At 43.8% G+C, this 11796-nt stretch overlaps 1 protein-coding gene across 2 annotated transcripts; it reads left to right on the plus strand.

Moving 5' to 3' along the window:
* Nucleotides 1-219: 219 nt before the first annotated feature.
* S1PR3 (sphingosine-1-phosphate receptor 3) lies at nucleotides 220-10194 on the plus strand. Of its 2 annotated transcripts, none has more exons than XM_063423123.1 (2): nucleotides 220-412; nucleotides 5741-10194. In XM_063423123.1, exon 2 carries the CDS (start codon nucleotides 5923-5925, stop codon nucleotides 7066-7068), a length of 1146 nt encoding a protein of 381 aa, XP_063279193.1. In that variant the 5' UTR covers nucleotides 220-412; nucleotides 5741-5922; the 3' UTR covers nucleotides 7069-10194. The 2 variants fall into 2 exon arrangements, with proteins under 2 accessions (XP_063279193.1, XP_063279192.1); XM_063423122.1 differs by lacking the exon at nucleotides 220-412 and adding an exon at nucleotides 420-814.
* Nucleotides 10195-11796: the final 1602 nt, after the last annotated feature.

Here is an 11796-nt window from a genome sequence, read left to right on the forward strand (position 1 = left end):
TTGCTATTATTCACTGAATAACTTTGTCAAGAGGTACGCTTCAAGGAGCATGCTGTAATCAGCAGTTCTGGGTCAAACCAGGAGTACTTTTACCAAGAATTTCTGAATGTTTTACCCTGTACCTCTCGATTCAAGCTCTCTGAAGGTCGCATTAGTGGACACAGTGAGACAGAGGAGCAGAGGTAGCATACGTACAACCTCACTTGAACATTGTGATCACTCGACCCGAGTAACTCTCCACCTCGCATTCTTCTGGACGTTATAAATGCTCGGCGCTGGGCTCTGCCGCCTCGCATTTCCACGCCGGCTGGCCAAAACTCCGTTTAAGCATTACACGCCCGGGTACCCCCGCGGCCTTGCCCTGCCGGCAGCGTGCAGCCCCGGGGCGCTGCTCCCCCGGGCGCGGGGCACGGTGAGCGGCCAAGGGGCGGGGTGAGGCGTGGTGGGACGGGACGGGGCAGGCAGGGGCCGCGGGAGCGGCGAGCGGAGCCTGTCCGGCGGCGACGGCGGCGCAGGAGCAGCGTGCCGGAGGCAGGAACCGAGGGCAGGCGGACGCGGGGACCGAGAAGAGACCGGAGGGGCGGTCGGCAGGGAGGTCTGGGGTACCTGGGCGAGGCGGCTGCGCGCAGCGCGGAGCCGCGGGGATTGTCGGCGGCGGCGGGGCAGGGCCGGGGCGATCCCAGCCCCGCCCGGCCCGGCCCGGCCCGGCCCGGTCCTGCCCAGCGCAGCCCCGGGGCCCGAGCGGCGCCGCGCAGGCGGCGAGATCGGATGCGGCGGCCCCGGAGCGCCGTGGGACGCGGCGCGGACGCAGCAGGTACCCGCGGTGCCCGCCCCGCCGCCCGGGACGCGGTGCCGGCCGCGCTGTCGGGGCGGGATGCCGCCGCTCGGGGTGTGGCGCGGAGGAGCGGTGGCTGGCACGGAGCGGCATCGAGCCGCGGGGAACCGCGGGTCTGGGGGTCCTTACAGCCCGCGGGTAGAACGATGTTCTCTGTGCGAGACCATCGCGCCGCGGACACGTCGGGTAACTCAGACAAGATGCTTGTCGCCCCGGAAGGCTCGGGCCGCAGCGCTAGTGGCAACTGGAGAACAGTTACTGAAGTTTGGAGCGGGAGGAATAGGTCGGGAGCGCTGGGAGACTTTAACGACCACGAATTAAACCATGCGGGAGCTCCCCTGTGAGGTGTACATGTATGCTACTCGGTATTACAAAATTCAAACTGATGTCTAAAAGCCAGAAGCCAAGCAAAGTAGCTATTTGTTTTCCCGAGGCTGTAAACTACCAGCATATTCACTTAAGAAAAAATCTTTTGTAAGTTTGAGCTCTCTAAGACGTTTTCCTGCAGCAGATGTTTGTTGTCTAAACTTCATTTGCATCTAGCACGGCTTAATTTCAGTGGAAATGTGTATTGAAATGTGCTGCTCTTCTCAAAAGTCCTTTCTGTTAATGAGACTATCCGGGTGTGCCTGATAAATTACGTGTGCCTACTTTTCATTTGGAAAGGCTTTACAGATACATAGAATATAAAAAGGTTTGCATTCTTGTTCTTCTCTTTGCCGTTTTTAAAAAGTTCTCTCTCTTTTTTTTTTTTTTTTCTGGCCAAAGTGTATCATTGTACGTGGAAGCAGAGGGAGAACTGCAGTGCGTCTGATGGTGGTGGTGGTGAAGGGGCATCAGGTTTCTTTGGTCAGGTCTGTTTGTGGCTGTTTGGAAGATGGGAAAATATGATTCCATGTTACGAGTGTATGAATGTGTGGTGTCATATGTTCCTCTGCAGGCAAAAGCACGTAGCGGAAGGTCAAGTCCTATGCTCACTTTATTCTCACTTGTTGCTTTCACTTCAGGAAAATTGAGAGCAGTTTGGCTTGTTTTTGAATACAGAGATTTCCTATTTCTTTTAGATATAAAGTGCCCAGTGACTCATGAGAGGGTAAAAGCCCTCATCTCCCTGTGGGACTTGTAACCAGAGAGCCCACTGCAAACAGAGTCGAGATGTACAGGAAGGAGATGGTTGCTCAAGGGTTTTGACATCCCCATTATCACAGGTTCCTTGATGCTTCCTGGCACTGGGATGTACATGTTCCCAGAGAAAAGTTGCAGGCCAGGGGAGCCAGTGAGAGCCATGACCCTGCATTTCTACCTGTACCACTTTGTGGTTCAGTTGGAGAAGACAGAGAAGCTGTGTCTTGCCACAGGGCAGGTCAAGGGGTTGCGGCCTTCTCCACAGCATTGCTTCTTTCATGGTGTGTGTCGCAGAGGGACCATACAGATAGTGGTGGACTCTATCCACCAGTCATGTGATCCATGGTAAAGAGCCCCTGCTCTAATTTGAAAGGGTGCTTGACCCTGCCAGGATCATTGACCTCTGCAGGAGACCACATTAACCTCTATCCAGTGGTTAAACCCCAAAGCATGCTGGTGGGCGAGGAGATTGCACAGGAGGGGGGATATCTTGATACAGCTGACCCCAGCTGCTCTCCCCATCCTTGGAGCTGGAATGACAAAGGTCAGCCAAATAGCTGGAGAAAGCAACTGAATTGTCCTGAACATGACTGTGGTTCTTAACATCGTACCACTGCCTTAATTTGGGAATTTAGCAATGGCTGGTTTAGCCAGCACATCCATGAGGAGGTACTGCCAAATTTCCCCTGCACTGCAAAGAGGTCTAACCTTCTAATGGTACCTGGTGGTGCAGAAATAGGGATCCTCTGCTTTGCTTTGGAGGAAATAAAACTTATTTCCAATGATTTCAAGAGTCTGGGATGCTGAGGTACCTAACCATGGCAGTACTGGGCAAGCAACATGCCACAGACAGGTTCTTCAGGTAGTTTTTTAAATATTTTGAAACGACATCCATACTTTGCAGCTGGGGCAGCATGTGACTGGGGCAAAATTGTTTTGAGGAGTAAATCATTGAGCTGTCACAAAGCAGTGACAGATATTATCCTGAACCTGACTTGTTGCTTTCTTGTTATTATAATGCATAACCAACATTAATTTTTTTAATTGTTAAAGAGAAAGTGTGATTTCTGAATTACTAGCTCCAAAGCAAGAGGTAAACAAAAGAAGACTATGGCTGAATGATATTACTCGGAAATAAATTCTAATTTATTACATTATTTATATTAGCTTTCAAATGTCTTATGTCTGATATTCAGTCAGTGAGAATCGTGGTACATAGTAATGTTACGGTTTTCATTGTCTTCTTACTAGCTTTGCAAAGGCAAAGATTTACTTTTGTGATACTAAGTTCGCTATAACAATTTTAAGAGAAGTAATTACTAACAATGGCAGAGGCTGTAGAATTCCTGCTGATTAAGTGCTTCATCCCTGCTTTCAGCCAGGGGAACTGGTATAGTACCATTACCTTTAGTGGAGTCATGACAATTTACATCTGCTGAGTTGTGGGTGATAAACTCCTATGTCTGGCATACAATTTTCTTCACAGAAAAAAAGGTATTTGCCCTTTGACAGATGAGGGTGATAACTCACTTCAAAATGACTTAAAGAAATATTTATTTTGTTGCATGTGGTGGTCTTAAATGATAGGAATATTCCTCAGGCAGTCGTCAGCTAATCTGATGGGTATTGCTGGTTGAACTATTATTAACAATTACTTTTCTAGTCAAATGTAATTGTTTATTTCACAGTGGAAAGCACTTGCAATTCATATGGACACAGTGGGATTTTGTTGTAAGCCAATACAATGAAAGACTGTGACAGTTAATGTGATAACAGTGCGCAGATTGTAACTGAATTACAATTACACTGAACCTTAGCTGAGGTGAAGTTCTTCTGTTGAGAGCTTCACTGTTAACATGCTTCAGAAAATAATGTAACTGCTCAAGGGCCCAGTTCAGCACCTGGGAAAGGAATGAGGTGGTTGCTGTCCTCTTCAGAGTAAAAAAGCACCAAGGACACCAAGCAAAAACTGTCTTTCTTGGATGTGTTTCCCAGTGGACAGCTTCAGCCATAGTAGTTTGAACCTATGGAAATAACAGTGGGCAAACACCATGTTATTTACTCAGAAAGTAATTTTAGAACCTCCTGAATGTACCAAAGACTTCAAATCAGTTCACTGTATGCTTTTATCAGATAACTTCTTTTCTCAAGGAGGAATCAAGGAAGAGGAAGGGTGGGAAAATAGGGTGTGGATCACCATTTAAATCCCTTTACTTTCATCTGTGATGTGGTTTGCTCCTCCCATCATCCTGAGAAGGCATCTGAAAATGCATCTCCCACATCTCAAGTGCCAAAACAGTCTGTTGGGTCAGCAGTGACTTACACATTTTTCTGATCTTAAGAAATCTGTATACAGAATCATAAAATCTGATGATTGAGAGGATGGATTGGGTTGGAAGAGACCTTAAAGATCATCTTGTTTCATCCCTCCTTACCTTGATACCTGTCCTTTGAAACTGTCTGTGATGTGTTTGGAAAATGTTTATGACTCTTGAGTAAATAAATGCTATAGTCAGGAGCTCCAGCTCTTAAAAAGTTCCCTAAACTAAGTTATTTAATTTTTGGCCCATAAGAAGTGTCTTCCCATCCAGCACATTTTTTTCTTACTTGTCCAATAACAAAAACAACAAAAAGGAGAAGTTACAAATTTGGTTCACATGGTACAAGTTCTGTCTTCATCTCCATCCTTGTTTTCTTAGAAAAGTGAAAAATTGGCCATTTGCTCATCCTCAGTGCATACATTTGGGGCATGAGCAGTGATTGTCATTAGAGTATGCAGCAACTAAACTGCAACATTTTTGGTAAAACATTAAGTGCTTCTGACATCTTCTGATATTTTTACTGTGCAGATCTCTTCTGATATTTAAAAAAAAAAGAAAAACAAAGAAAAAGAAAAGACATATTGGAACATCTGCTGTGAAAATGGAACCTCAAAGTTCATGGCAAGATGTTGCAGTAAATCTAAGTTGTAACTTAAGAAAATCAGAATTTCTGAGACAAATTTGGTGTAACTACCTTTATTTTTTTAAAAAACCTAAGAAGATTAAATAGATGTCCTGTATACCTATGCAAAGAGAAAAAAAACAAAGTAAAGTATAAAGAAAAATACATATAAAAATATGACTTGCCATGTTTATTTTAAAAAAGGTAGTAGAAAGCCAACTAATTTGAGTAGGTAGGACTGGCTTTATGATGACAGGTGTTCAGTGCATCTTATCAATTGTAAATGGCAGAAGTCTATACCATTAGCTGGGGGAAGTTATTTTAGGCACTGGCAACATGCACACTGGCATCAAGACTTGACAACAACTTTCTCAGGATCTTTCCTACTTTGGGTCTGCAAACAAGAACAAGCTTAGAAAGCATAGAGTTTGCCCTGCTGCTGTGGAGGCAGTGGTGGTTGGGTGGTGTTTTGGTAGTGCAGTGTACACTTAGGTCTTTTGGAGAGGAAGTGAGCTGTTTGCTGTGCACACTATGGCTTGCTGGGTCTGTTTGCCAGTCCTTCTCGTGGCTCTTCTGTGTGTTTGCCAGCATGGAAATTTTGTACGAGGGAAACACCTTTGAGCAGTTCACTGCATTGCTCCAGTATTTCTGCATCCAGGCTGTGTCTGAGCTCACCTACTCCTACCATGAGAGGCATGCAGAGAGAGCAGTGCTCGACCTTGGTGCCCCATCAGCCACAGTCCCTCGCCCCTGGCTCCTGGGTGTGTGTTAGACTTAAGCACTGGGTGACATGGAAGACAGTGATACTTACGTTACATTTGTCGATTTTATTTTCAGAGCCTGGTGTGAGAGCCACTCTCCCGAATTAATATGCGAGGCTTGCCGGAGGTGGGGATACACAATGCCTGCCCAGAGGAACATTGGGAAGAACGTGGCTTGATCTCCCTCTTGTGGAAAATTATTGGAACTATATTCTTGTGAAATTGAAGAAAAAAAGTCCTGCATCCATCAAGAAACAAATGATGGCAGCAGTTACCATGACACCTGATGCTCTTGTCAGCCCTCAAGGAAATGAAGAGGTGGACTCTCTGATTGTACTGCATTATAATTACACAGGAAAGCTTATTTTAAGGGAAAAGGCAACTGATAAAATAGACCTACCCACTATTTCATTTCTGATCCTGTGTAGTTTCATAGTCCTGGAAAACTTGATGGTGTTGATTGCCATATGGAAGAACAATAAATTTCACAACCGCATGTACTTTTTTATTGGCAATCTAGCTCTCTGTGATCTTTTAGCTGGGATTGTTTACAAGGTAAACATTCTTATGTCTGGGAAGAAAACTCTGAGCTTGTCCTCCACAATCTGGTTCATTAGGGAAGGTAGCATGTTTGTTGCACTGGGAGCTTCCACTTTCAGCTTGCTAGCGATAGCTATTGAGCGGCACTTGACCATGATTAAAATGAGGCCTTACGACGCAAATAAAAAATACAGAGTGTTCCTTCTCATTGGTACATGCTGGCTTATTTCAATTTCCTTGGGTGCCCTCCCCATCCTTGGCTGGAACTGTATAAACAACTTACCAGATTGCTCAACAATTTTGCCTCTGTACTCCAAAAAGTATGTTGTGTTCTGCATTAGTATCTTCATAGCCATTTTGGTTGCCATCGTCATCCTCTATGCCCGTATCTACATACTGGTGAAGTCCAGCAGTCGTAATGTCACCAACCACAATAACTCGGAGCGGTCCATGGCACTCCTTAGGACTGTTGTGATCGTCGTTAGTGTCTTCATTGCCTGCTGGTCTCCACTGTTCATCCTGTTCCTCATCGACGTGGCCTGCAAAGTCAAGGAGTGCTCTATCTTGTATAAAGCCCACTGGTTTATTGCTCTGGCGGTCATCAATTCTGCAATGAACCCCATCATCTACACCCTGGCCAGTAAGGAGATGCGTCGCGCCTTCTTCCGCCTCGTTTGTGGCTGCCTGGTGAAATCTAAGGTGGCCAGATCTTTGCCTATTCAACCCACTCCAGATCACAGTCGAAGTAAATCCAGCAGCAGCAATACTCAGAAGCCAAAGGAAGACTTCCCACCAGTAAATGTTCCCTCATGTATTGCTGAGAAAAATGAATCTTCATTTCACAATGGAAACTTCTGTAAGTAAAGGACTCCTCGAGACACGTACTTGTCTCTGGTTTTTAGGTTTAAGCTACAAGTGTAGTTTAAATATTCATGCACTTCAGTCACAGAGGAAAACACTAACCATTTATTTAACTCTGAGAACTTATTTATCAACAATCATTTGCTTAGGGTGTTCATTCAGTGACACGCCTGATTCAGAAAAAGCCTTTTGTGCTGCCCAGTGGCCAGGACAGAGTCCATGCACAGCTAAGGATAGTATGTGCCACAATGGTATTGCATGCTAAGGCTTCATCTGGCACCCTCTGATCTTGCAAGACGTCACCAAAACCTGTTGGAGATTCAGCATTCACTAAAGACTGCTGACGGTTGTAAGGTTATCCCGGTTATTGCCAACTGGGAGAAGAATTCATTGCATAATTTGGTGATTATAGTTCTTTACATGTATCTTGCTGTTGTGTTAATGGCCTTATAAGTATGTGGTATAAATAGCTGTATATTTGTACAATTTCTCGTTAAAAAGTCATTGGTGAAAGTTTACAACATGCTAAACATTGTATTGTAGTATACAGTGTGACTAATTGTACAAATAGATGTGTTTCAATGGGGATATTTAAAATGAAGTAGTAGCTTTTAACTGTCAGAAACTTTAACAAGTCATATCAATGCAGTATTTTTATTTTTTTCCATTGTTATTCAGACTTTCTGTGTTTAGTGAAAGACAACATGACAGTTGTCACTGTGGCATTTCACAACATATTTTAAGTAAGCAGTAGTAAACCTTGAGAGAGGATATATATTTGCTATTTAAAGTAGTTAAAATGTGACCCCTCAGTACATGTGTAACAAGTGTATGTTCTGTTTCAATGAATATATTTTTGCTTACTCTCTTCAATATATTTAAAATTGTATGTCCAGCCTATGTAAACCTGTGTACATTGTGAATGCACTACCTAAGCTGAGATCCTTCAATTCTGAAAGAGTAATGTGTCATTTCAGAAAGCAATGAACCATAGTGGGTTCTTGTGGAGTTCTTTCTTTCTGCTCCAGGCCCTACCACAACGTGGGATTGTGTTAGAAATGCTCCCTGGGAGGTTTGGCGAGTGGGACAATGTCCCATTTTCTGTCAGTGGGATCCTATCTTCTACCATTTCTGGACACTTCTGTGGATACAAGAGGGAAAATGCGGTACAGCAGGGTCATGCTGAAGGGCAAAGCTCCATTTATACCTGACCCTGCCTTGGATCTGGAAGGAAGGTTCATTTAGTTTGGAAGACCTGGAGCTCCAGCCATGACCTTTTGAGAGTCTGTTCAGAGAAGCCTGAAAACAGCTTTATAGTTCATCTCTGCCTTATCAGCCTAAGTGTTGGTGTTGAGTGTCAAAGCGGTTCCTGGAATGGTAAAGACTTCACAGACATCTGGCTTCAGGTCCCCATGGAAGTGCCCCTGTGGTACTTCCATCAATTGTACTTTATGGCTGGAGGCTTCAGTAGAGCTTTGATGGGAAATTCTGGGACAAGTTCCCATTGTCTCAGTAAGAATGTATACATCTAACTTTATTGGGCTCTTTCAAAGATTTATGTTCAATGTCTCAAAATACACTTTGCCTTATGCACAATCAGAAGTAGTTGAGAACTTTTTAATACACAGCCTGAAAGAGCTCAGCCTTAGCTTTACTCTGGTCTTAATCATTTAAAGCAGCAGCATTAGACTCTCCTCAAGTATGTATAGTGTATAAGTTGTGTATTGTATGTAGCAAAAACCTTTAAAATGTAGAGGTTTGCATTGTGATTATCTTTTACAAATTAACAGTCTGTAAATGTTCTATGCTGTTAGAAAAGTGTGTAAGAACAAAGAATTGTATTTGAATGAAATAACTGTGAAAGAGAATAGTAAATATGAAATAATTTCTACCAAAAATATTGAAAAGAAGTGCACTTAGAGAAGAAGAAAAGCTAAACCAACTAAGCATCATGTAACTATATGGATTATAGATACAAACTGCAGGCTGTGTAGTTTTGTGAGAAATAGACTTGGTGGCATTGCATTGTCATGGCTTAATTAGGTTTCAGATATTACATTGCTGTTGGGCTGTATTGTGGCAGTTCTCCCCTGAAGTTGTGGCTTTTAAAACTGCAAGCTAAAATATTTGTGCACTTGTGTTAGTTCCCAAAGTGGTGGCACATGGCAGCTTCCTTGCTGTTGTAGAGCAGATAGGCCTTAGGAACACAGTGGTTTGAGAAAACATGGTGGCTGAACCCTCACCACCCCTCATGTCAAGGATGTTATGTGATTCTTGCTATATAGATGAAAAATAATTTTTTTAACTGCCAAAATCCAAGAAAACATACATAAAAATGAGTTTTAACATCTGTGTTCTAGCCTTAGCTATTGTCAGTATTGGTGCAAGGTGCAAGTAATGCAAAGAACTCAGCTGTTAAAGGCCATGTGATTGCTTGTTGGTACAAAACCCTTTCATTCTTCTTTGATTTCCTTCTCTTATTTTGGAGCTGTGGGGATACTTTGTTAGTTCACTACCCTGCTGTACTTGAAGCAGGTTTTTAAGATTCATGGCTTCACATGTAACACTTCTAATACAATTTAGAAAGTACTTACAACTGGAGAAAAAAAAAGCTGTTGTCAATACAGTCTTCAGTGAGTCCATCCCATTGGGAAGTATTAGGTAAGGCATAGACTGTGGAAGATTTCAGAGCAGAATTTTAAATTAGGACAAGTCAAGGGCTTAACAGCAGTAGACTTTAAACAGCCAAGGTGACATACCCTTGAAGCTGGAAAAAGACCAACTTTCACCCTAAAATATTAGAAAACTCCTCCAAACACATCCCAGAATCTAAGCCTTTCATCATCTAGGCTGATTTAAGCATACAGGAAACCGAATTAGGTTTTCCTTTCCAATTGATTTTACATGGAGCAAAGGCTACACAGGAGACTAACATTTCATTCATCTTGTTTCATGAATTGGAATATTTGTTTTTATTATGGATTATGAAATAAATGCAAATCCAGCCACCTATGGAGAAAATAAAGGTTTTCACAATCTGCTTTTGAAGAGTCTTTTATTGCCAACAGTCTTAGAGAGTGTTTTCAACTCATTAAGTACCAGAAACATTTTGAAAACTTCTAATAAAAAAATCTCAAACCTTTAAACTAAAGCTGTCAAACAGTCATTTTTCAAAGGATTTTCAAAAGATTTTAGCCTTCTATGGAAAACATTCATTTAACTCTGGGTGTTGTGCCTGAGGGCAGAAGGCTGTCTTGGTTTAACAGGGATCTTCTCTTGGAAACAAGACTAAAATGGAAGGTGTGTGCCCAGTGGAAGCAAGATCAGGTGACATGGGAAGAATACTGAGTTGCTGTTTGCCAGTGTACGGAGAAAATCCTTGTGGTCAAAGTCAGTTGGAGATGAAGCTGCTAGAAATGCGGGGAACCATAAAAAGAGTTATTTCAATATCAGTGGCAAAACGCAGCTTAGAAATAAAATGAGCCCATTAAGGGTGTGGATGCTCCCCTCAGAAACAGGGGCATGGACAAGGCAGAGGTATTTAATGTGTTCTTTGCCTCTGTCTTCAACACAGGTGACAGGTCAAGGAAGGCTCTGTGCCCTGATCTTCAAGGACTTTGACTACAAGAATGATCAATTCCCAGCTGACACTGAAACTGTGTGGGACGTGCTGCTCCAGCTAGATCCCTACAAATCTGTGGGGCCTGACAGGGATTTATCCAAGAATCCTTGAAGAGCTGTTGTTGTCATTGCAAAATCTCTCTCAATGATTTTCATGGGGTTTTGGGAATCCAGAGAGGTCTCAGCTGACTGAAAGCTGGAGAATGTTTTCTCAAGTTTCAAAAATGGCTTGAAGAGGGACCCTGGAAACTACAGGCCTGTCAGTGTCATTTCAGTGCCCGGTAGAATCATGGTCATTATTATCCTGGGAGGTATTGAAAACCCGGAAGACAATGCAGTCATCAGTCTCGGCCAGCACAGCTTCATAAGAGGGAAGAGTACTGCTTGTCAAACATGATTTCCTTCTATGACAGGGTAGCCCACTTTGTTGATCAAGGACAACCAGCTGATGTAATCTTTGGGGGTTTCAGTAAAGCTTTTCATAATGTCTCTCTCAGAATCCTGGAGAAAATGTCCAGCCCACAGCTGGATAAACATATCCTGTGGTGGGTGAGCAGCTGGCTCATGGGTCAGGCCGAAAGAATTGCAGTGAATGGGGTGACATCAGACTGGGCACCTGTCACTGACGGGGTTCTTCAGGGCCCTATCCTCAGTCCTGTGCTCAACATCTTCATAAATGACTCAGATGGAGTACTAGATGGAATACTAAGTTTGCTGATGATACTACATTGGAGGAAGCTGCCAGCTCCCTGAAAGGCAGAGGGGCTCTCCAGAGACATCAGTAAGTTTGAGGACTGGACAATCACCAGCCATATGAAGTTTAACAAGGGCAAGTGTTGGATTCTGCACCTGTGATGATGGAGCCCTGGTTGTGTGTGTAGACTGGGGAATGGGAGGCTGGAGAATAAGACCTTGGAGAGCAGTGATGTGGAAAGGGACTTGAGGATCCTGCTCAGTGGCAAGCTAAACATGAGTCAGCAGTGCCCTGGCAGCCAGGAGGGCCAACCCTGTCCTGGGATGCATCAGGCACAGCGTCACCAGCTGGGCAAGAGAGGGGATTGTCCCCTCTGCTCTGAGCTGGGGCAGCCTCACCTTGAGTACTAGAGGCAG

This window comes from Prinia subflava, chromosome Z, assembly GCF_021018805.1.
Source record: "Prinia subflava isolate CZ2003 ecotype Zambia chromosome Z, Cam_Psub_1.2, whole genome shotgun sequence".
Classification (NCBI taxonomy): Eukaryota; Metazoa; Chordata; class Aves; order Passeriformes; family Cisticolidae; genus Prinia; species Prinia subflava.